The following is a 25,706-nucleotide window of genomic DNA, read 5'->3' on the forward strand; positions in this document are numbered from 1 at the left end:
TCACTATGCTACTTTTTTTTTTTTTTTTTTTTTTTTTTTTTTAAAAGAAATTTATGTCTTGAAATTTCTGGAAGGATAGTTGATGTTTTTCTACCAGTCACTTCTTTATCTCCAGCCTTTGCTTCAAGAATGAGGCAAGTCAGCATTGTGTTTTGGACTGTGATATTTATGTGGAAACTTACACATACATGAAACAAGCGCCTTTCCCTGAGAGAACAACACTGAGTTAATGTGGAGGGGCTGCTTACACTGAAACAGACCAAGACATGGCATTAGTGAGCTGACTTACAGATTATGGTCTGGAGAAGACTGTGGTTTCTCCTCCCACTCCTTCTTAATAAAAATATCACTTTGTAGGGATTCATTGAGAATAAGTACATTGCAGCACTCAGTGCTGTTTCAAGCAGAGCAGTTCAGCGCCTTATTGGGTAATATTTAGTGTAATCAGTCCCAAAGGTAACCCCTTCCTTGGCCAAGTGAAATGAGAGAATTTGGGGTAACTTCCGAGATGGTGTATGAGCGGTGTATCTGCTGCTCATACAGTAAGTTCTAGCAACCTGTGTGTCTCTGCGGAGGTGCTGATTTTATTTGATCCTTGAGGGCAGCAGGGAGAGGGAATACCATGTGTGAGAAGGGCTTTTCTGAGTGTGCAAAGAAACACCCAGAATGTAAAATGTTGTATGTCTGCAGAAAATGTCAGAGATCTGAGACAAAGACCTGTCAGCTCTCATAGCTTGGAAAATTTCCTTGTGCTCCTCTAACTATACAGGTCATTTTTTCATTGCTGTTTTCCACCAAAGATGACCAAAACCAAAGCCTTCTGCAGTTGTTTTCTCTCCATTACAGAAACAGGAGGTGTGTGGAAATCTGACGCTACAGCATCACATGCTTGAACCTGTGCAAAGGATTCCTCGTTATGAGCTTCTCCTGAAGGACTATCTAAAGAAACTTCCAGAAGAATCTCCAGATAGGAAAGATGCTGAAAGTACGTGTAAACTCCTCTCTGTCTAATGAACGCAATAGAATCTTGGGGAGTGTTCTTTTCTTCACATGTTCAGATACTTCTTGGTAGGGCTGTGGTAGCAGTGGGGAGTTGAGTTCATCAAATTATTGTCCAAATTAATACAAAGGGATTTGGGAATTCTTCTAGAGAAGAAGGGAGCTGATACATCAGCTCAGGCAATAAATACAGGTTTAGCAAGTGAACAGTAACAAAGTATTGAAGCTGGTAATGGTAGAACATCTGGGAGTTTTATTTAATCAGATGTATGCCCAAAGACACATGCAGGAGGAAGTAGCAAATGGTTAGATAGATACCCATGGATCAGTTGAATATGCAAAAGCGATTATGTATGTATGTAACTGCTTATAAGCCTTCCCTTTAGTTTAGGGAGGACAAAATGTAATCAGTACTTGCTTTTGCAGCAGCAGTTCTGCAGGAAAAGTGCTGATCAGGGAGAAGAAGAAAACAACTGTGCCATACCTTCTACTGATTACATCTGGTAATAATGTGCTTTTCTTTATTACAGAATCACTGGAGCTCATATCTACAGCAGCAAACCATTCGAATGCTGCCATCAGAAAGATGGTGAGTAGAAACTGTCTAATAGAATTGTAATTTGATGGAAATGTTAGCTTGAACTGATCATTCTTCATTGCCAGAGTCTCCGTAAAGCAAGACTGGAGAGGATTTGCAAATATGGTGTGATGGGGCCTTAAACGTCAGTTGGATATCTGAGTTCTCTTTAACATAGATTGTCCTATTACGGTTACTGTGTGTCATGGTTTTATGATCATTGGCATTCCCCATCATATATATATATATTTTTCAGCCCAGATTTTACTTTCCCAATTGCTACGGGGACAGTGCATTGAAGAAGGAGGTCTTCATAAAATTGTTACTTGCTTTTTGTTGGAAATGTTGAAAGTATCTCAAATCAGTCTATTCATAAGGTCTCCTTGCTGATTTTCATGCTGGTTTAGATTTTGCAAGTCCTTTCCAGCATGGAGGTTATTTTGGTTGAATTTTGGTTTGTTTTAAGTACACGGAGAAGAGATTAGAATATGTCAGTAACAGCCTTGGTAAACTGTACTTCAAGTTGGACAGCTTAAGGAAATGGATATTGTTAGAGCCAAATTTTGCAGCACAAACTGCACTTTTTCTTATTTTATTGAGGCCTTTTCTACTGAATGTTCATGTATGTTTTACATGCAGAGCTGCTACAGTGCTACCAACAAAGTAAATGACTCGATAGTTGCAGATATTACCTCTTTTTTTTTTTTATATTTAAGTGCCTCAGGAGCTTCTATATCTTATAGATCTGAAATACTCCTTATCAGGCTTAACACTCAGTGATCGTTCATAGGTTTATATCCTCTTCCATATCACATCCTTACTTTATTCATTCTGTCCCTTCAAAACATTGTCTTTATCAAGAAATCTCATGGGAAAGAACAAAATTAAAAGTAAGATCTTTTCTTGTTTTTGTTTTGTCCTCTTTTTGGTTTGCTTATATATATTACTTCTTCTTTCCCCCCCACCCCCCCAATATTTTCCCTTTCAGCCTTTTAATGAATTCTGTTTTAGAAACCAGGTGGTTTGAGTTGTTCTTGGTATCAGGGCTGGGCGACAGCACGTGGCTCTGCTGGGTGCCCTTTGGGTCTGTCGGGATGCCATAAGTCTGCCCTTCCTGGGGCTGCTATGGGAAGTAACCAACTGGTGTCTGTTTTCACTATGTCTCAGAGAAAACCTATTTCGAAACTGTCTGCTTCTATTTGAGTCTTGCATGTTCTCTTGTTCAAGATAAATTTCAATGGAAACTTTTCTGGGTTTGGGTCTTGAGCAACTCCTTAAGTAATGACTGTGTTGCTGGGTCATTTCTACAGCACCTGCACTGGCAGCAGGTACATGAAACTACCAGGCTTTTGCTTTCCATGTGGGATGCTTTTCTGGTAATATGCAAGAAAGGAAATACTGCTGCTGCAATAATGTTGTACCCCTTGCTGATGAGAACTTGAAGTCTCATTTCATTGATTTATTCTGTAACTAATAGATTTTACCTGAGCAAGGACTCAAATGAAAATTATCCAAGTAAGACTTTCAGGTTTGACTTTGTGATTGCACCATTCCTGCTCTGCTCACTGTCTGCTTCAGCAACCCCAGCTGTGGGGCATGTCGTGCACACACCTCTGTGAAGCCCTGGGATGGTGTGAGCAGCTGCATGGGGTCATGCCAAACCAAAAGAAAAGCAAAGACTGTAGCATGATGTCCTAAAGCTACCATTCATGTTGGCCGCTTCCTCCTGTTGTGGGAGTGGAAGAAATAAACCATGCTTCTGAAACAATCTTTTCTGAATATCTTCTCCTAGCTGGACATACGTCCCTCAGGTTTTGCACCTGCTCTTAGTATCCCAGTCATTCCTCCAGCAAAGTAGTTCTATGTGTCCCAGTTTTCTTTGATGTGGCCCCCAGGATGTAGCTGCTTTCCTTTTGGAGTCTACCCCCACCTCCCTTCCATTTCGTTTTGCATTGTGTTTATTTAGAGGGTGTTATTTGTTCGGTTGTCCTTTTGGTTTGTTTTGATAGATGAATTGGTTAGCATAGAAATTAGTGTGGTATGCATTTATGGTGAAATATCTTGTGTCAAATGGGAATGAGGGAAGCGTATGAAGATCTGAGATCCAGCTGAATCTGCATATAGATCGAGGTGTGGTTTACAGGTGTGTTTGGTGGTATTTTCTGAGTGTATTTGTGTAGATCCATCCTTGCTTTCTGGCCATTTGCTTGCAGTGCAGTTTGGAGCGTATCTGTCCAGCATGTGGTTGAGAGCCAAATGTTTCCAAGTGCTTTTTCTCAGCAGTGAGGCTCATGCACCTTTGCTATTTTGACTTGTTAAAGCTGCTGCATTACTTAATACAGCAGCTGCAAGTGAGTTACCTTTATCTGTTTAAATTCTGTGTAGAAGCACTTTAACATTAAGTCAACTGAATATTAAGTATAAATATTGCTTTGCTTAAAAGGAAGAGCTAACCTCTTTCTCTAACAAAGATTTTTGGCTAAGATAGATGGATGCAGAATGACGTGAAAATATTTTTAAGTGTATTTAGGCCTATTTATATATTTTTATATATTTATATATAAAAGCTTATTTTTTATTTTGTTTAGATTTTAATTTCTGGAGGTTCTGTAATTTCAGGAAAAGATGCACAAGCTTTTGGAAGTCTATGAGCGACTCGGTGGTGAAGAGGATATTGTTAACCCAGCCAATGAGCTCATTAAAGAAGGACACATTCAGAAACTTTCAGCCAAGAATGGCACAGCACAGGATAGGTATTTATTCCTGGTGAGTTTTTATTTTTTTTTTGCTCTTTCATTTTCAGAGTTGTGCTGTGAATTGGTATGTTCCTGTCTCTCTAATCGCCACACAAAAAGCTTTCACTAACTGAGCCCAGTTTTTCCTTCCTCTGAGCAGCAATTTGCTCTTGATGCTTTTCCTTGAGGATTTCCTTCCTCCTTCCGTGCTCACACCTTTGCCAATGACTTGGCAGGCCTAAAAGGGGCTGTGCCATGAAAGCCTTTCAGAGGCTGCACTTCTGTGATGTTCTTCTGAGGAGGCATTTCAACTGTCCTACACTGCTGAATGAGTTGGCCAATCTCTCTGATACTGACAAATCAGATCATCTTTGCTTTCAAGACAGTTGAGTTGGTACCAGAGTGAGCACGTAGTGTCAAAGGAAGAAGTGGGTGGCTGACTTGTTTCTATTTGTCCACCTTTTTAAGGTGTGATGTGTGACTCCAGCCTACTTCTTAAATCTGTCCCTGTTAATTACATTATAGAGTAAGGCGCACTAGAGTCTCAATTTGTCAAAATGCAGACTGTGTCCTACTTGCAGCTCTTCAACTTAAATATTTTCCTTGTTGCAGTTTAATAGCATGGTGCTGTACTGTGTGCCAAAACTCAGGCTGATAGGCCAGAAGTTCAGCGTTCGAGAAAAGATGGACATTGGAGGACTGCAGGTTTGTCTCTCGTTTTCACTGTTTTTAATGCCTAGATTTGCTTCTCTAGTAGATAGTGTCAGATCCCATCTGTATCTAAAAGAAAGGACTGCATAGAAATACAGAAACAACTAAAGAACCAGCTTCGGTTCTCTTTTTTTTTTTTAATTTTTAGTTATTATTACCAGGTAATAAAGTAAACTAAGAAAATAGTGATTTAGTTGAATGCTTTCCCTCATTGCCTACCTGACTCAGGAGCCCCTTTTTTTTCCTTTCTGCTGTAGGGAAATTGTACAGGTTCAGAGGTTTTGTAGTGAGACGAGTAATTATGAAAACAATCCTTTGTTTTCTCTACCTTTGTATTGCATTTGGAGTGATCCTTTCAGCTAAGCATTTCAAATAACTAATACACTTTGAAGTCATTAAAATGACTGAAAGAAAGGGAAGGTAAATAAGCTGATACGTTCTTTTTGCAGGTCCAAGAAATTGCCAAGCAAAACGTGGCTCATACATTTTCAATTACAGGAAAAAAGAGATCGCTGGAACTACAAGCCAGGTATAGTGCTTGTTCTGTCTTTTGGGCTGGTGAATATTTATGTACAAATTGATGATGTAGTTATATGTTATATGGCTGATGAGCATACAAGATGATTCATTTACATATGCACAAGAGTTTGTTGGTCTTCACTCAGTCTGTGTGTTAAAGTGTCATGTTGATTGGCTTTGTTCAGCATGTAAGATGTTTATAGAAGTGTTTTTAGATTCTGCTGTAGTAATAATTCAGACACTTCGGCAGTTGTTTTGTCTGGTAATAATTAAGGTCAATAGCCATTAATAATTTTTATGAAATAGAATATATACAAGCTATAATACTTACGCATTTAAAGCTGTGAGGATGTCAGTGCTTGGACTTCATGAAAATATCGAGTAGAATATTGATGTTTTTCTGATTTATTATATTTTTTTTTTTTTTCTGTTTTAACAGGACAGAAGAGGAGAAGAGGGAATGGATTCAGGTTAATATAAAAACAATACTAAATGGATGAAATGGATGCAGTCAGCACCTTCTGATTTTTAAGATGACTTTTTGGGTTTTCGTACAAAAGAAGCTGTGTGAGAAAGCAGAGTAGTCCCATATGGAAAAGCTGATTACAGAGAATCCAGTGCTCCTCTCAGTGTCCCCTGCTGAATATTGTCTCAGTGTAGTGAGCAGAGGCTTCAGATAGATTCCCATGTGCTGCAGTCCTCAAAGGCAGTGAGAGAAGAAAGTGAAGAGTAAGGGGTTGTATTCCTGCAGTCTGACTTAGAAGAAACACTAATAGTGTTCTTAGTTTTTGAGTTCATGGTGGTGAATTAATGGTACCATTCGCAGTTGTTTTAAAAGGTTTTAAATTTCAGATTTCATTTCTGCAAGTGAAATGGCTTTTCAATAGAACGGTGTCCCTAAACATTCTCCTGTGATAATTTTAAAGTATTTTTAATTATAATTTTTTCTAAGGCTCCTTTTGTGATACATTTTTTTCTTCTCTGGCGTGTTTATTTCAGGTCATCCAAGCAACAATTGAAAAGCACAAACAGAACAGTGAAACCTTTAGAGCTTTCAATAGCTCTTTTTCTCAAGAAGAGGAACATCTTCCTGATTCATCAGTAAGAATGAGTGCTTAATTCTTCTCTACTGTAACAGTTTCACTGACAGTTAAACTGCAGTTACTCAGCAAGTTTCAAATACTGTCGTCTTATTCTTGGTTTTGTTTTACATTACAGTACAGTCAGCTCTATTTCTCTGGCTCTCAAATGTATATCAGTCATAGTTATTCAACCATGCAGGTATGGAATAAATTACCCAGGGTAATTCAGTGCAAGAGACCTATCAGTCATGTTTTCCAGATGAGTGGCTCATTTAGCATAACAGGTGTAATTCTTCAGTGTTATGAGTGGTTGGCTGCCGGGAATGATGTCTGTGTGCCTGGGAGATTTCCTTCATTACCTTTCCCCATCTCCTTAGAGATTTCTTCTTTTCTTATTATTATTTTCTTATTATTCAAAAAGTTTTAAGCAGTTGAAAGGAAAAAGACAGTATTGTTAAGATAAAATGCATCTATTTCAGAAAGGTTCAACTCTTCAACCACATACACAGAATAGTCTTGAATGTTTAGTTGTCTTGAAACTGGAGTGAATTCTCTGTGCTGTGTCTGCTAGGAATGTTATTTTTGGAAGTAGTCACATGAGGATAATGACAATATGTCTTTATTTAACTTCAAAATTATGGTAATAACCTAAACCGTAATTGCTTAAAATCTAAAGGGGAGAAGCTCTGGTAGAGGAAAATTTTGGGGAATTTGATGCAGAGCTGCCTTTGATGATGCCATCAATGGCCAAACTTGGAAGATCTTGGAGCACAGGATCTATCTGGAGAGAGGATCTATCTGGAAAGATTAAACTCTGGGAACTTCTTTTTTTTTATCATTTTACTCCTTCCCTCCTCAACTTTTATATTGTAAATCATAATCATAGGAACCCCCACTTCCTTGCTCTGTCTCAGTGATTCTGTAATGCTGGATTGTTGTTGAACTGATTTCCCAGGGGGCTTGAGAGAGATGTTAGATACTGTTAGATGTTTCTTTCATCCCAGCATAAGTCACAGACTGGCAGCACAGATCTTTGCAAACCTCTGGAGTCTGTGATCGCATCGCTTCCAGTGGCCAACGCTAGTGTGTTGTCAAAATGTGCTGTATAGCTTAACTGGTCTTGAACTATTTGTCAGCTAAAAATACTCTGAAAGAATTGGAAAATAATCAGTCTGTGTCTGTATTCTTAAGTCCTGGCTGCGTTCAGAACTATTGATGCTCTGATGGAAAAAATCTTTCACTAATAGGCAAACTAATAGGTGTACTTCTCTCTATCTAATTAAGACAGTGTCTGTTCAACTTCGTAGCTATTATCTTGCTTTGTAAATCCCATTTTATTTTGTTTCTGTGTTAATGGTGTAGCCTTGTGTTTATACCCTACTCGTTCATAAAGCTGAAGCAGGACAGAGTTCTGCTTTTTCTCTTGGCTGTGATATGAGCATAGTGCACATTAATTTTTTATGTCAGAATGCTTACCTGTATTTTTAGGAGATAATCTAATCTGGATAACGAGCTTTGAAAACTGATGTCAAGGCTAAACATACCAGAAATCGCTGTCAATTAAAAAGAGCTGGATGTAATTCTGTAAGGAAAGCTGGACAAGTTGAGAGCATTCTGTGTAGCAATATGCTTCTGTGAGCAGCATCTACCATACATACCTCATCATCTTGGTAGGATACTGGGCAGCATGCTTCAGAGGAAAAAATGACAATAATCTTCCTTTTTTGCTCTCAAGAGTCAAGAAATACAGATGCTCTCACAAATTCCAGGCTAGATCCGTAACAGCTACTAGAAATGGGGCTCTGGTTATAATAAGCTTGTAGAAAAATTGCCAAATTGCTTTTCTCCCATCCTTGGCCGTACATTTGATATGTTACAGTGCTCATGATTAATTTCAGTTGTGTGTCTGCTGCATGCCTTTGCACGCGATCCTTACATGCTTTTGTTTTCCCTACTGACTTACGTAGTGTCATGCAGCCATTGAGGGTTGATCTTTTGCCTGTGAATCACCTACAGAAGTTTCAGACTTTGATGCAGGTATAAAGCTTTGACACTGTCTGACATTTTGACCTGATTCTTGAGATTATCCCTATGCAGAAATACGCAGCAATTACGGTTCCTGGTAATATTGTTTTCACTAAGATTTCCTTTAAAAAAAACAAACACCACCCAGAGCCTGTTGAAAAGAGTCTGTCCTGTTGCTCCTTTCTCTCTCTCTTCGCTGTGCATTTTCTGTTTTTCATAGTTACTGCTTATCTCTTACGTAGTCTGCCTAAGTGCAATCCAGTGAGACTGTCAGTTTGGACACTTCTACAATACACACAAGAGGGGTGGTAATAAAGTCCCACATGTCAAGAGGGAAATTGTTCAGTGTCATTGTCAGTCGGTCTCCAGCAGGGTTACTGTCATGGTGATCTTTTGAAGATATCTTTACAGAAAGCTTCAGAGCCCTTTGTAGCTTTGTTCCTGCAGAAAGGGGATGCTCGTTTCTCTGCACTTCATATTCATCTGCAGCATTTCAAGAAAAAAATTGTTGTTCTTATTCTTAAGTGTATAAAAATATCCAAAGGGAAAATAACCCATTTTACCACTGCTTGATCTCAGAAGAGTGGAGGCTCTTAGTACGTGGCAAGGAAAAGATGTAGAGAGCTGAGTGACATCCCTGAGATATGAGAGTTGGCAGTGCTTCTGTTAGTGAAATTATGACTTCTAGGATGTCCACGTTCAAGTTGTTCTGTGTCATTGTGTTTCCCTCAGATAGCAAGTACGAGCTCTGTGGAATCGATGCCAGGAGCAGACAGTGGAGCATTTGGAGGAGTAAGTAATTCAAAGCTAATACTTTGGTGGCATGGGGTGTTTTATGTTTCTTCTTCTATATTTCTTCTGTATTTCTGAAGGTCTTTTTTATTTATTCATTTTTTTACTGTTCATATCTCTCCCTTCTCAAGTGTTTTCAGAGAACAATAGATTTTCAGGAAAAGCCTTAGGGTCGGCTCACGTTTACAGAGAAACACAGAAACAACATCAAGAAGAAACCAACACGATGAGATTATTATATCACAGTAGGATATTATATATTAACTTGGAGCTACTTAGAAGGCTCCTCTGAATCTCTCTCCAGGGCTGTGACCTATTGGTAGAGTTTATGATCTATCAGTGAAACACTGTTAAACAAGTCAGCAGATTGACCTGTACTAACAAGAGTTTATTACAAGTGAGCGTACTCATCAGTGTACTTGTTTCAATGTATTATTTGTTTACAATTCATATTTGCAATAAGCATTTTCTATTTGTTCATGGCCAATTTTACAATTAGATTTAGCTGTAGTTGCTATAGGGCAGTAACTACTTACCAAAAAAATCGCCTAAATAGTACTTTAACACACCAGGACTTCTGTTGGTCTATGGGATAAACAAATTTTAGTTGTATCTAGACAGTGTATTTAGATCCTTTATATGTATGGATTGTGTCAGCACAATGAATTCAGATGTGAGTTGCAGTTTTAGAAAACATTAATGTTTAATGACATCCCTTTTAAAAGAAGCATTTCAGTGACTTCATGAGCAAGTGCATTTGGAGTTTCACAGCTTCCACATGCAAACCACTTGGTGGTAGTGGTGGTCAGCAAACTGATCCCTCCTTCCTGTGGTTTTGCTGAGTCTATTGAAGAATCTGCTGGCGCTTCCTTAGCGGTGCATGTTATCACAGTCAGGCAATAAAAACAAAGCAGAAGGTATAACCTGCTTGTTTGCTGTAGTGCACTGCTTGCACAGTTTATATGGCTTAATACTAAATTTCCTGTTTGCAAAAGGAAAGTACAGCCCATTGAAAGATTGTCTTGCGTGTATGACATAGTCATATAGAGAAACTAACAAAATACTTTTGTTGTATTGCAGAGTATGAGATACACAAAGTATTTTAATTTCTCACACATATTCAGCATTTCCAGAAGTACCTGATGATGTTCTGCCCCTCTGGGTGTCTGCAAACATGATTTGTAACTGGAAAATAGCCAACTGTGTAAACAGATGAGGGAAAAAAAAGATTGGAAACACCTTTGGTGCTCATGTATCTGCCCCTATGAACCTCATCAGCCAGTGTATATGTTGTGTGTGTAGCACTGAGGCTGGCTGTTGGAACAAAGCGAAATGCATTGCAAGTAATGAAGAATAGAAAGCAGTCTGCTGAGCCCATTGTGTTTCTTGCTATTCCTGTGGGCTCTCTTGTTTTTTCTCTGCTTCCTCACATCACACTAATGGTTTGATGTCTGCTTTCCTAAGTGCTCCATCCACAGACCCTGTCCTTGCAGACATTACAGTCCTAGGCATGAGTTGTACCTATCCAGTTTTTCCATCAGAATTTTAAAGGCTGAGGAAAACGAAAACATTTGCCAAGACTTAGAGAGTTTAATGCAAATAGGTGACCAAAACAGCCCAGTCTGAAACTGCCATAGATGCAGGCTGTGAACAGATTTCGTGTGTGTTTTTCTTTTCCACTGGCTTCAAAACAGAACTGGGTATATCGAGAAAGACAAATCCAATGGTTATTCAAGTATGTTAGTATCAAGAGTCCAATTTAGGCTAAGGTGGCTTTAGTTTCCCTTTCAACACACATCAACAGTAAATAATGTCATTTGAGAAATAAGTGACTCAGATGCAAAGTGACTTTTGACCAATGGGGTTTGTGAATTACAGTGCATTTCCTCTCTTTTCAGATGGTGTGTAGTTAAGAGTACGTGGTAGTATGAAGCTCCTGAGCCATCACTGGGTGGGATCGAACACCCAGGGAGCTCTTCATGCAGGGCCTTTCTGGATCAGTAAAATTTGTATCAAAAGCTTGCTGTATGCTACAGCACAAAATCTGTCTAAAATAAAAGCCCAACACGTACCTGCCATAACATAAACCTAATAGGATGGCTTTTCAGTTTTCTTCTTGTATTTCTGTAAGTGAACATTGCCCAGAGTGTTTCACGTTTGTGTAGACACAGATGAAATTGTTGTTTACAGAATCAAAAAACTTTTTATTCTGTGTTCAAAAGTTGACTTTGAAGAGGAGCAGAAAATAATGTTTGCCAGTGATGCAGCGTTCTGATCAAACAACTTAAGGGGAATCCATTTCTAGTCACTAGAAGGGAAAGCAGCCTCATAAAAAATTAAATAGCACTATCATCAAAATTGGAGTAAGAAATAGAAGAGGACAAGCCAACTTCTGTGATACAAATAAAAAGCATGACTCTGTAGATTGCTCTTTGTCAGTAAAAGAAGATCAGGTTGCCTTTAATTATGTGTCTTACTTGGAGAGCTCTAATAATGTCTGAAGGGAACATTTTGCCAGTGAATCATCCAAGGCATTGTTCAGTTGTTGTAATTAAATGTTGTACTGGTTACATCTGGTTCTTTACAAGAAAAGTGAAATTCTTTGCTCTGCTTGTGCGCGTGTTGCGATTTTCAGGCGTTTTGCATTGCTGAACAATTAATATGTGAGTATATGAGGGTATGGTGATTTTCCTGAGTAAGTGGTCCCATCTGACTGTGCTTCACCAAACTGAACTGCAAAACATCCCATGTACTTGTACCAAAGCTTGAAACATTGCAATAGCAGATGTTGTAAATTTAGTGAAAATGAAAAGATTCAGTCTAATTAGAAGTGATTAGTTGTGGTTTTATCCCCATTACAAGCCGGGCTGATTGCAATAGCTCTGCAGATAGATTCTGTTTTCCTCTGTACCCAAGGAACATCAGGGCAGAGGCTCAGAGAGGCTGAAAGTTGTAGGAGTGGTGTCAGCAGTCGGGCTGGACGTGGAGAATTAGTTCTGACAATCAGAAGTCACGTAATACCACACCAGGAGCACCCAGGGGCTGAACGAGCACTTCCACCTTAGCCTTCAGCCATTAGCAGAGTTAACATTATTTCTTATCTAGAATTACTTGAATGCTGTGAAATCCAAGGAGGATCTTTGCTCTGTGTGTGAGAGCTCTGTCAGTTATGTTGTGATACGTATTTTTTTTTCTTAAATCATACAATTTTATTTTTCATTTCAGAGCGATTCCTGTAGGAAATCTTCCAAGTCCAAGCGGGACAAGGAGAAGCAGGCGTGCAAGAGCTGCAGTGAGAGCTTTAACTCTATCACTAAACGGCGGCACCACTGCAAGCAGTGTGGAGCAGTAAGTTTCAAATTGCACAGAGGCTTTTGCAGAGATCATAGGAGATATATTTTTATTTTTTCAGTGCAGGAACTAAATAGATTGTTTGTGGCAGGTTGTTGATAGAGTAGATCTTCCCACTTGCTTTAGTGCCTCGGAAGCAGAGCAGAAAAGAACACATCTGCTGCTATTTCCAAGTGACATAGTGTGTGCTGCTTTACGTGCTCAGTGCATTGCCAGGTTACGGAGGGCACTGTATGCCCTTTCCCAGTGCCATTCATTGACAGCTTAATTCTCAGATTTTCCTGGAAATGGCATCCATAGCCAGAATGAGATTGATTTCTGTAATGTGACTTCAAACCTCCCTTCTGTGACTTGAGTTGCACGGTTCAATGTTTCCAGTGTTACAAGTACAGAATAATGTTATTTAAATACCGTTATTCATTTGGGAAGCGGAGATAAATTTTCAGCTGGAAGGAGATGTAAATGCAAAGCTAAGACGTTTAAAATACTCAGTCTCAGCAGTCGAAACAAAATTACTGCAGAGGAGACATCTTTGCAAAGAGCTGGGATTTTCAGTTCTCCGTATTTTTTGTTCTGTTTTTATTAGTAGCTAAAATCGTACAGTGATTCTGTATGGTTAAAATGCTCTGTTGTAAAGCTGAGTGTTATTTAAGAAAGGAAATGATAATTTTCCTCTATGGACGTAGAGATTATAAGAATTACGTTATTAATAATTTATTGTTAAATAGTTGTTGGTTATGTAATGTTTTCTGCTGTGGCAATAGCAGCAAATGAAAGAAGTTAAATTGCCTCAAGGAAAGACTATCATGTTTCTAAAAATGCCAGCTTGCTTTTGTTTATATAACTTGGCAGAATGGCTCTTCACTTAATGCTTGCTGAATTAAAGCAGTTACCATCTCACAGTCTTGCAGTGAAGCATATAATAATATATACTTGTAACCGAAGGGCATTTGCGGTGTGTTATTATACAGTAATTTCTGAATAGATGTTGAATCCGTCTGACTGCCCTTGTATTGTACCCCAAGGGACAGTTTTTCTCCTTGGAGCAGGTGTGCAAAGGCAAGTAGTAGATTTAAGTCAGGAAGCAAGTTCCAGAGCTGCAGATCCATCACTTTTTGCAGGCACTGATTTCATGGGACTGATGTTTCCTTGCGTGCTCTTGGAATCAAAAGCTGTTAATTTGGCATCAGACAAAAATTAAAATGCATATTATATTGGGCTGTGTTCATAAAATGGTTGGTAATTATGGATGCCTTAGTTCTATCAGGCTGAACTGCCTACTAATGACGAGGTGCCAGCCATCTTCACTCTAAAACTGTCTTATGATTGGCATTAAAAAGCACTAATTGCTTTGTAAACGTAAGCTCTTTTTAACTCAATTATAAAGTATTGCCCAAGAGGCACGTGTTTTCTTTAATGGGTTTCTTGGGATGGGATCACAAAGATATTAATTCTTAATGGAGGTAAATAAAGTATTGTAGATTGATCACTTCATTTTATATTCACAGTAGTTTTCAGGGTTTTGCTTCATTAACGTCCATTCTGCAATTCAGTTTGTTAAGAGTATAAATAAGGTTACGTTCTAATAATGACTAATATAGCACCATCCTTCCGATACAGGTGATCTGTGCAAAATGCTCAGAGTTCAAACCGCTTGCAGATAATAGTCGTCACAATCGAGTGTGTAAAGAGTGCTTTCTGCAGCTGCCAATAAGCCCGTGCAGCCCTGGGGTGGAAGCAGTAGGAGAACAGAAGAAAAGACAAGCTGCAGAGGTATGATGTTTAGCTAAGAAACGTCTGGTGTGCTAGCTGCCCTTGTGCATCTATTTCCATCATTACTATTATTCAAATGCATTTGTTAAAAACAAAGCAGATTGTTTGGTTACTTCTTTTTTTCTTTCCTACAATGACATCGGAAATGCCTCTTTCTTGAAGCTTCTCCTTGTAGCCTCCAGACTGCCTTTCAGCCTTGCTATACTTCCTCAAGAGAAGCAACCTGCATGGAAAAGAGCTAAACCCTGTGCAAGAAATACAAACCTATTGGTGCACATCCAGAACTCTTGCAGTGAATGCTTGCTCAAATAAAACCACCTTGGCCCTTGCCCCTGTGCCTCCCAGAATGTCCTATTTATTTCCAGGCTACTAAATGTCTCGGAGGTCATTACACTGATGAAAACTACTGCCATGTGCCAAATTGAACTCTGCTACTTAGATTCTTTTTCAGCTTTGTGCCCGCCAGCACACCTAGAATCTCAGAAATACGGAGTAGAGCTACAAATGCATGCTGTCCTTCCCTAAACTCACATCTCCACAGAACATGGAGAAGATCGAGAAGATTCTGTATTCAGAGTTTTACAGCATCAGAACCTTCATGTTGAAATAGCTGTGCCTACAGACAAAGTGCACTTAATATGCCTCAATATAGTCTGTGATATCTAACAATAAATTTTCCAGTACTGTTTCAGTGGAGCTGTTTGCCAGTGAAGTGAAAACCTACACCTACCCAGCAGTGAGCTACGTTAATCTGAAAAGCCAAAAAGCAAACCAGTGAAATGTGACCTATGGCTTTACTTCAGAAAGCAGATTACAGCAGAAAGCTATGAAAACCCAGGGAGAGACATTCATTTTTCCTTTATACGCTCGTGCTTCTAGCCTTGTGATAAGTCTTCAGAGGATCAAGTAAAATGCAAGAGAATGTGGATATAGAAAAGAAAGATCAGAGGCAGGCTTTTTCTTTCCCTCCTATTTACATGAAACTTTCTTAACAAACCTAATAGCATCTGAGAAAACTGCTGCTTTTCAAATGTTATTAGCAGAAATCCTTGGGAGACTTCTGTGCAAAGTCTGATGTGAAAAGGAATTTTCTTTTTCTATCAAAAGACAGAAAATTCTTTTTTTTTTTGCCATGGTGCTCTCTGATTTGGTTTATGCCTCGAGTGTCTGTTAATCCCAGTTCTGAGAAGATGTAAATGACAGAAACACAAGTATTTGCATACAGTTTTTATCCCAAATTCCAGATATTTCCCATCTCTCTTGCAACAGTAATGTAAAACAAGCACAGAGCACTTGGTGCACTGCTTCTGAAAGAATGAACCAAATACATTGTCTACACAGTAATTCTACAATGTAGAGAGGCACCAGCTTTCTTTTTGCTCTCTCCTTTCCCAAAATACTTGTTTCAGATATGTAAAAAGTGATCACTGTTGGCTGTGCAGTGAAGTGGATTATGAAAGTGGGTTGTGGAAAATTGGCTCTCTATAGGGCGAGTTCCAGGCAATCATTATGGGGGTTGGACTCGATGAGCTCTAGAAGTCCCTTCCAACCCCTACAATTCTGTGATTCTGTGTGATTATTTCTTATTTCTCGGCTCATGCTCCTTTATCAGTGATAGTAAAGCTGTATTTTGTGCAGACTTGCAGTAACACCATCCTTTACATACAGAGGAGACTCACTCATGCTGAGGCACATTTTTCATTAATTTGAAATCACCCCTCAGTCTACTTTGCTAAGCAAGAAACTGGCTGTGTCATCTTAATTGCCGTTCTCAATTTCCTTTGTAGAAGTGAAATTTAACTTCCCATCCACTGGGAACGGCAGTTCAGCATCTGCCTCTATTACATGGAATTCTGCTATTTCTTGATGATATATAATGGTGATTAGACTTTGTTTTAGTTATGGTCTGTCCAGCATTTGTCCTTCATTGTTGTTTGACTCTGGAAAACTAGGTATTCTAAGTATTTTTACTCTGCATAAATGATTGAAGCAGCTCTCTTTTTTTCTTTCTCCAGAAGCAAAGCTTATTGGCACCTGAAAACAGCCTCTTCAGCAGCTACCTCCAGTTCCTTGAAAAAGGGAAGACTTGGTACAAAATGTGGGTGACCATCCCCAAGACTGAACCTCTCGTTCTGTATCTGCAAGGAATTAGCCAGGTGAAGTGACGTTCATAAAGGCTTTCATACAGCAAAAAAAAAGCATAAGTTAAGCTGAGAAATAGGTCAAAGTGTTTGACTTGGTTGCAACAACAGAAATGAACATGGTATTCTGAATAAACTTATCCCACAAGCTGTGAGCTGCTTGGGTTCCCTTCCAGTCAACAGGAGATGCTTGACTGAAATGACAAGTTGAAAAGGCAAACTGCCTCAGACAAAATGCTAAAACTAATGCAACAAAACCAATCTTTGGATCTCTGTGGAGTCAGTCAGGGGAAACAAAAAAGCTTTAAAAAGCAAAGCAGAGAGAAGAGATTTACTGTGAAACTTTTGAGTTGGTGTCAAAATTATACATCAGCAAAGCATCAGTGCAAGCCCTGTATCCCATGCACCCTGAGCCAGAATGTCTTTTGCTCCTTGGAGAGCATTAAATATTGATATGAGGCCTATTGTCAAGGCCAAGAATCAGTGTCCTGGCTGTAGCAGATATTAAGATAAATCCATGCTCAGACCTCTCATGTTTTTGTTGGACACATTAATTCATCCTAACTTAGAAGGCAAGTTTGGGCAAGGAGGGTGAGAACAGGAAGAGAAGGGTTTAAACTCTTTGCCTTTCCTCACCCAGGAGCAGTGTATTTCATCTAAAGATGACTGGATTTAGAAGTTGCAGGAATGCAACATCTCTTACATGGTATGACCTAGAAAGAGAATTTCTCCTAGTGCTCAGCTGATTGTCTCAGGACAGCATAAGTAATAACCCAAGGGACATAAAACAGATATATTTAGCACAGGCAGAAAGATGCTCAATCCCCCAGACCCTCTTCTGCTAGTCATGCAAAGCCGTGGTCGAAAGCTGGAGAAAGTTCTGTGCTTCATATGCCGTGTTCTTTGTTCCATGTCCTGCCAAATTTGATCTTGAGTCTTTTTTGATATTATTAGTAAGATCCCTTATTTTAGAGGAAAGGGTGCCTTTGTCATTTGATTGTCGATCTTATGATGGTTGAATATAGTGGTTAGTGTCCTCAGCTATTTCAGCTGTGTGATATATCACCCAATAGGAAAGCATACAGGACAAGGTTAATCTGTTTTACATTCTACAACCAAGACTGGATTTACTATCAGACATCATCAGTACAGGCTGAGACTATAAACAACATCAATGACTCCTTTCTTCAAAGGACTGCTGTTCCTATTCACATACTTTCTTCATCTTCCCTTCAGCATCCAACTGATGTTATGATGTTATGAAGTGAGTACTTAACATTAACCCAATGTTCCTACTAGTCTGAATTTACACAAAATACATGAGAAATACAGCTTCCAAAAGAGATGCCTTTTGGAAATACTATTGGCAACAGTGATTTTAAAGGTCTCGAAATACAGATCAAGTGAAGCATGACCATAGGAGCATTTGTGAAAGATGCCTCTTGGGAAGGAGGGATAAACCAAACCCAGTCTAGAACTCCTGGTACATTAATGATGGCCCTGACAGCATCCACGCTGTGTGCTGCAGAAGGGATTTCATGCAAATAGCAGAATGACTCCCAGGCTTTAAAATAGCAAGAGCTGTGTTCCTTTGCTTTATACGCTTGTTCCAAGAGAATGAATATATCTCTTGGGTGTTCACAGTTTAAGTTTTGTACAGGGCTTTATGCATGAGGATAAAATTCACAGTTTATTTAGGTATGGAAATCATACCAATTTTATCTGTCCTCAGACCGAGACTGGATTTGTGCAGCTGCTCGTCGTGTTTATCCAAGTAGAATTATAGGAGTTTGCTTGTAAGCACAATCCACCTCAAGCTTAAGGATGGCTGGTTTTACTGAAATTGGGCTCTTTCCACAGATCCTGACTGGAGCTTCTCATTCTGCTCCCATTGCTGTGTATGGACAGCTGGCTCCAAGGCACTGATGCTAACTTGTGTGTCATTTAGAAATGTAGAGTTAAGGAAGCACAGCTAGTTAGAGAAGTAATTAATTGTGGAGAAATGTGGAGCAGGAATCTGGCGTAGCCAGGAGCTTGATCCAAGTGAAATTTGTGTTTTATAACTCCCTAAGAAAAATGCATGGTCTTCAAGTATGTGGTCCTGACATTTCTGTGTAACAATAAGGAATAGTAGGTAAATAAATTAATACAGGCTTCCTGATTTAATGGATCTTGCACGCACAGGTCTTTGCATTGATGTGAGCAGTTGTGAGACATGCAATACTTTAAGACTGAGTGTTAGAAAATCAGATTTTTAATTGCTATTGTTCTCAAGGCTCTGGCTCCCTTGTAGATGTACTAAATCATCTGTATTCGGTATGGGAAGCAGGAGAACGTTGTCAGCTCTGATGCAGACATTGAGTAGGCTGCTACACACGTAGCTGCAAGAAGACATCTCCTTACAAGTGCTTGGGATCTGTCTGGTTTGGACTTCAGTTTTGGGACCTAATATTGGAGGTGCTGGCATCATGTGAAACAAGCCGCTTGCTCTCTACCTGCATGCAGGTTAGCAGAGGAGTTGCTTTATGCTCAGCATGTGACTGTTGGAGAGCTTTATTGCTTCCTACATCTGTGAGTTGATCTGGCTTTTAAAGGATGGCAGAATATCTGAGCTTTGACTTTCCTTTGCAACCCTGACAGGGGTCATAAATAACCCAAGACCTGCTGAGAAGATTTGCTGATTGATTTGAAATTTGAAATTCTCTTTTATTTCCAGTCTCTTCCCTGGTAGTTGCCATCGTGGCTCTCAGTGTCCAGCTCTGTGTACTTCTCAGCCTTTAAACAAACTTTAATGTCCCACAGGGTCCAGAGGGGCTGCGTGTGGCTATTTGGAGCTGGACACAATTGCCTATACCTAATGAAATGGCTTTCAGTGAAAGAAAATGTGTAGGTTATATAGAGTTACATGAAAATCCCGAATCACCACACTGCTGGGCCTGTATTCAAGTCTTCAAGTAGATTTCATTGCAGGAATTTTACATTTTCCCTTTCCTCTTCTTTTAGGATGGACGGGGTCCACGTCCTATTCCTCTGCCGGGTTACGAAGTCAGTTTTCCAGGTTCTGGTGAGAAGTTTGAAGTGAAGCACGTTTTTAAGCTCTGCCAGTCTCAGCAAACTATATATTTCAGTGCAGAAGATGAAGAGCTGCAGCTGAAGTGGATGGAAATTCTCGCCAAAGCAGCCAAAGGGGAAACTGAAGATGTAGCTGAAGGGCTCTGCAACCCGTAGAGCAAGTTCCATTTAGTTTCTTTTGTACATGCTATAAACCATCACTTGAATTTTGGTATTCATGGCACTTTGGAATCTGTATGGCTTTATATTTTCATGTGTCTGCATAGGAAATTCAGTGGTTTCTCTCCTTTTATTGTACATTTCTCACGTACAGTAGTTATCTGGCATATGTTATGTTAATGGAAAAGGTAGTTGTAGTTGTTGGTGGTGTTGATGCTGGTTAAAAAAAAAAAAAAAGACAAGGAGAAAAGCATTAATTTTATCAAAGGTAATGGAAAACCATTGGTCTCTTGTTTTCCTAACTGTATATTTTCCAGTCCTTTTGATTGCTGTTCAGTGCAGGATGTGTATAGTCTGTGATTAGTTCTATAAATGCTGCCTCTTAAGTTAAATGTTGTAAAGGCTTGTGCTGGCCACTGACATTCCGTTCGCTGTCCTCTCCCTCCTGGTAAAAGGTCTTTGTGAAGTGTGAGCAACATACTGAGTATTTTCTTCTGCTAAAACTTTGTCTCTGCTATTTTGAGATGACCTGTTCACAAGACAAATACTGTAGAAGGGACTTCTAAAAATGCCTGCAAAACTGTGCAGGGAAGAACATTAAGAAGCCTCGTTGATTTTAAGCATTTATAATATTGTTTTGTTTTCTTTTGAAACCAATACCTTCCTTACTTCTATTTGAACCCATTTTAATGTAAGTGAACAAATGTTTTATACTGCCAACTGGGATACGATCAATAAACAAGAACGTTTTTAGTACACACAGTACAAAAAGGTGACTTTTTTTATTGTTGTACTGGTTAATTTAAAAGTGCCCTAGGATTTATTTATATATTTTGTAAATAATGTTTCATAAGTATTTTAAGAATTTTTTAAAAGATCTGAGCTGATTAACAGGATTTAGTGCTTAGAATAAGACATATTTGTATGAACTGATTTTGTATTTAATTTTCCTGTTCACTTGTATTTGTCTAATTTTCAAACTTAAGTGCTTATCTATTTAAATAAAAATTCATGCAGTTAACTCCTGAGCCAGATCTCCAAGGCACAGCAAGCTTTAGGTCGGCATTTAATATAGGTTAAAAAGAGGGAAAGGAAAAAAAGGACTGTGTGTTCCTAGTGGTAGCAAGCATGTAGTTCTGATCGAAATGAAATAAAATTGTCACAGTACGAGAATTTTTAAATGGTTTGGTTTAACTTTTGTTTCCTCTTCAGCCTCCTGCATTTTGCGATACTGGTAGAAAGAAAGAGCTGCTCCATACAGCCAGAATTGGTTAGAACTGCTGAAAATTGGTGATCTCTGTCAGTGTTTGTATTTCTAACCTACAGAGAAGGATTTGGTCGTGTGGGGCTTTTTTGTTTTGTTTTCAACATGTAATCAGTTACTTACCTGAAGTCTGTGATGCTGAAGAATTAGAAGTTCTGTATTTAATCAGCTGCTGGTAACATATCAATGATTTGAATATTCCCTGTCCTCCCTACCTCCTCCCTTCCAATCAGTGAGAAAAATCTTCCTTGCAAAGCCCAATTAAGTTCCCAGTGAAGCTGACAGAACAGTCTCCATCAATTAGGAGTTGCGTTGTGTTCACATACAATCAACTAACCCTATTAATTTTTGAGGCAGTGTAGCAGAAATGCTAAGCCATGTCCTGATGAGCCAGTGATGGAGCACCTGGTGGGAAGGCAGAGCCAACCCGGGGGAGCTCAGGTGTATGCAGTACAATCTGAGTGACCAGAAGGGGTGGAGCCAGGATCCCCCATTTCTCAGACCTCATTTAAGGGTTTGCAGTGGAGGTGAGGGTATTTCTCTGGAGATTCTTGACTACCTGAGGCCTTTCAAAGGTGAGCAGTTTATCTTCCTTTGTTTCTACACCCTCACCTGCTGCATTTCAGCTTGTCCTCATTTCCTGCACCAAGGATTGTGCTACTCTACTACTGTTGCTGTACTTTCTCTCATAGGCACTGTTTAGACTTTGGATTGTTATTTCTTTTCTTGGGACGCATGTGAGTTGCTTACACAGAGAAATCTGGTGATGTGAATGTTGAGAGTATGATGATTGCAAGGGGTAGTCGCTTCAGAGCCCTGTAGTAGATCTTAGGCCTGACAAGTGAAGCAACATTTCCTTCTTGTTCTTTGTGTTGAGGTAACACACGAATTTGGGTTTTCCTGCCTGTTTTGCATCCTGGCATGGTTTCCAGAAGCAGCTGCCCAGCAGGGCTGAAAATGTAGATCAAAGCGTGTGGTTAACCTGCCTGACACCCGTGTTGCTTCTCTTGGTCTTGCACGAGCAGCATGGAACGTTTGCTGCTAAATATAAGTGGCAGCACATCCTGTAAACAAGTACCTTCCCTTTTTACACACCTACCGTTTCTCTTTTTCTGTTCTTAAGTCCATGTGGGGCATGGCAGGGTTTTCATTTGGCTTGCACTTTGTCTTTTCACTTGGCTGGGCTCTCTGCAGGCCTAGGGAAGCTTGACAGAGTTGAGTGATTACCTTTTGCTGTAAAATGAAATAGTGATAAAATTGGCTTTTCAGAAAGCAGTTGCTGGCTGCCCACACAGATATTGTGTGATCTACGACCATGAGATTAGACTAAAGGAGGAATTCTGTTTGGAGCCTCTAAAATAGAGTTTTGGGAAGCTAAAACCTGCTTACAGAGATGACTTGCTCAAATGCAGCCAAATGAACTTATGCTTCTGCTAATGTGCACAGTATAAAGAAAGGTGCCTGTACATGTCTTAGCAACTTTGTATGGATTTGATCCATACATTTGAATGAACTCAGGACCTGGCCTGCAGTGCTGATTTATTGTTGACTGACAGCAGCTTTGAAAAAAGTTTTCCCTCTGTACTTTTCCCCCTTCACTGTCTGCGCTGTCCTGCCCTGCAGAAAGCTTATTTAAAGCCAATTGCAGCTCAGCATGTGCATGCGGTGTGTGCTGAGCAACGGTGAGTCATGTTCAGCTTGATAAGGAAATGAATGAAAATCCCTGCAATGTAAAGAGACTCCGTGTTCTCACGTCTAGACTATGCATGCTGTGTTGGAAGACTCAAATTTCCAAGTCCCCGTATTGTTTCAGTCAGGTGGGCCTGTTTTCTCTGCAGATGGCAAGTGACTTTCCTGTATTTCAGGATGATGCTCTGCTAACATGGAAGTTTCTCACTTTGCAGTTCAGGTCTGAGAGATTTCATACATTCTATAGGTAGTGTATATAAACCTGAAAAGGACTAATCAGTTGTCCCACATTGATGGAACTTTCCTAGTTAGGCCTCAAGGCAGGTGGAGGTGAGAGTCCAGAGCAGGTAACAGCACATGGCTGCTGTCCCAAGGTGCATGGCTTAGCGTAATAATAGGGGGTATATTGCAAACTGAGAAACCACAACGTGACTTCTGCTTCCTGCTGTCTGCTCATCATCCGTAATTACTAGAATCACGCGTGATGTTTAAAGAAGCAATCCCCAAGGGCTGAGAGAGGAACGCAGTTAAACAGTGTTCTGAGAGAAATAGGGCAGAACTAGTTAAATTATATGGGAGGACGTGGGGGGAAGGATCCTAACAAAGGCTTACTGAAAACAGTGCATTTGAACTGTGAAGAAGCAGGTTGGTGTCACACGTTGTAAAGTGAGGAGGAGAAGAGCAGCGTGCTGTGGGAGGTGGGCAGTGCTGTGCCTTCCTGCGTCAGTCCCAAAGCATCCTCATAGGAGGAGCTTCTTGTTGGTTGGCTGTTTTTGTCTGGAAGAGCTGAGGGGGCAGATGCCAATTAATGCAGTTAGAGGTTAATTAGACGTGCAGGATCATTCAGAAAATTGTGGCAGTTTCTGAAGGATTTCCATTTTAGTGCTGCTTCCTTTCTTGCCCTTTGGACACACCTAATAGCCTCCTTGTACTTCAAGTTCATCCTTTCCCTGCATCTCCGAAGCACCTTTCCTTCCTTTGAAATGCTGCTTTAGCCTTATTTGTGTGTTTGGTTGACAGGAAAAATACCATCTGAAAGCAGGGTGCACTTACTCTAAATTGGATTCATATTTTCAGAAGCACACCACGCTAAAGCGCTCGCTGTCTCGCAAAGCAGAGCTGTTTTGACAGGCGTCTGAAGTGCAGCGGGCACACAAATCTATGCTCATGTGTGCTGAGACAGCGCAGTGCAGGGAGATGCAGCCTGCTTTTGTCAGCTTTGTACATGCAAGGCCAGTGCCTCAGGTGTGATCCACAGCTGATCCCACAGCCTTCTTGTTTCATGTGCTTAGGGGTCAGTGCTCCTTGCCTTCCTCAAAAGCAGCCCAGTAAGTCACTGATTGTTGTTTCCCCACCTGCTTGTTCTTGTTTGCCCTTTGCTATCATTGCTCAAATAGAGCCCACGTGTGGTGATAGTGATGGTCAGAGTCATTCTGAATGTAGAAAGACACGAAGTTGCCTTGCTGAGCTAAGAACTGGCATCGTCTCTGAGAAGGGGAAGATGTTCTGTGCAGGGCTTGGTGCTCCCCCAGGCACATCTGGGTCCCCTCAAAAATAAGTACATTGCAGCAGTCCAAGAAAAGGCCAAAAAAGTGCAAAATTTGCTGATGAGACAAATCTGGAAACAAAGAGACAATGACAAAGTCCTTTAAAACATGCCACGTTCTTGCTGTGTTGCCAAGCAGGAAAGAAAACAGGATCCTACCAGCGAAACAGCAAAGAAGATGCAGTAATGTCATGCCGCTTGTGGGGCTGCTGGCTGAGGTGCAGGCAGGTGCAGCACATTGGGGCTTTATTCTGCTGCCATGGGGGTGGCAGGAGATCAGCTCCAGCAGTCTCAGCATGGGCAGCTTCTAAGTATCTGGAGTCTTAAATTCAACGCCAGTTCCTTTCCTACATCTTATGTGTCCACACCCACAAAGTAATTGCTTGCAAATTGGTACAAGCTCGCTAACGAGCTCATCCTAGAATAGCGTGCTGCTCTGCAGCGCCTGCTGAACAAAGTGCCTCAGCAGAGAGTACCTGCGGCCAAAAGCAGGATCTGCTTGTGGAGCTGGCAGCTCCTAACTGGTGTTAGCTGGTACTCCCTGTCTATATGCTGCCATGTTCACAGCCCCTAATTACAACAACTGAAGAACTTCCACTGGATGCCTATAAATCTTGTATTATTCAGCAGTGCCATCCTTGAAAAATGAGTAATTGCCGGAGTTTGGGTATTGTATTATGACACTGGTTTTATTTTGTCAAATTTATGGATTTATCCTACTTTGATCTAGTGAGAACCAACAACATGTTGTTTGGATATTAATCACAGCCATCCCTCCACGCAAACCCTGACAGGCTGTTTAAGCTCAATCTCCTTTATTTTTATGTTTCAATCACCAGTGTCTATAAAAATACACGATGGCCGTGCCAGATCTGTGCAGCAAAGCCGATAGCAGCTGCCTATCTGTAGGCCAAGCCTGTTAATAATTCTTAAAGCCTTGTGTCTGTGCCACTACAAAGTGTGGCTGACACCTAAAAGCTCTGATACCTGAGAGCTCTGCCACCCACTGGGGGGCTCAGGGATGGCCCAGTGCCACCACAGTGTGTTGTGTCCTGCCCGCTGCCCAGCCCTATGGACTGTAATGGGTGGTTCAGCTCTTGGGTGCTGCTTGAATGCTGCCTTCTCCTAAACAGAGCTGGGATTTAGGCTGTATTGACTGAATTTGTCTCATTCTCAGCATTTACAGAAAGAACATGCTGGTCTTCAGCTCCCTGGGCTCGGTAGTGCAGGCGCCACTTTGTGCCCCAGGGCTCTCGCAGGGAGCTTTCAAT

The 25,706-nt window shown here is 40.3% G+C and overlaps 1 protein-coding gene across 10 annotated transcripts in view; it reads left to right on the forward strand.

Annotated features, from left to right (window-relative positions):
- FGD3 (FYVE, RhoGEF and PH domain containing 3) overlaps positions 1-21,109 on the forward strand; it is a 92,319-nt gene extending 71,210 nt beyond the window's left edge. For all 10 annotated transcript variants that reach the window (XM_085516487.1, XM_085516486.1, XM_032447337.2 and 7 more), the window contains 12 exons: positions 847-985; positions 1,530-1,588; positions 4,196-4,342; positions 4,924-5,016; positions 5,472-5,551; positions 5,981-6,011; positions 6,541-6,642; positions 9,381-9,440; positions 12,666-12,788; positions 14,412-14,564; positions 16,580-16,720; positions 19,709-21,109. In XM_085516487.1, coding sequence (XP_085372613.1) covers positions 847-985; positions 1,530-1,588; positions 4,196-4,342; positions 4,924-5,016; positions 5,472-5,551; positions 5,981-6,011; positions 6,541-6,642; positions 9,381-9,440; positions 12,666-12,788; positions 14,412-14,564; positions 16,580-16,720; positions 19,709-19,933 — 1,353 coding nt within the window. In that variant the 3' untranslated portion in view covers positions 19,934-21,109. The remainder of the gene's footprint in view (positions 1-846; positions 986-1,529; positions 1,589-4,195; positions 4,343-4,923; positions 5,017-5,471; positions 5,552-5,980; positions 6,012-6,540; positions 6,643-9,380; positions 9,441-12,665; positions 12,789-14,411; positions 14,565-16,579; positions 16,721-19,708) is intronic.
- The last annotated feature ends 4,597 nt before the right edge of the window (positions 21,110-25,706 follow it).

The sequence above is a fragment of the Coturnix japonica genome, chromosome 15 (genome assembly GCF_054131305.1).
Source record: "Coturnix japonica strain WE chromosome 15, WE-NBRP24, whole genome shotgun sequence".
Classification (NCBI taxonomy): Eukaryota; Metazoa; Chordata; class Aves; order Galliformes; family Phasianidae; genus Coturnix; species Coturnix japonica.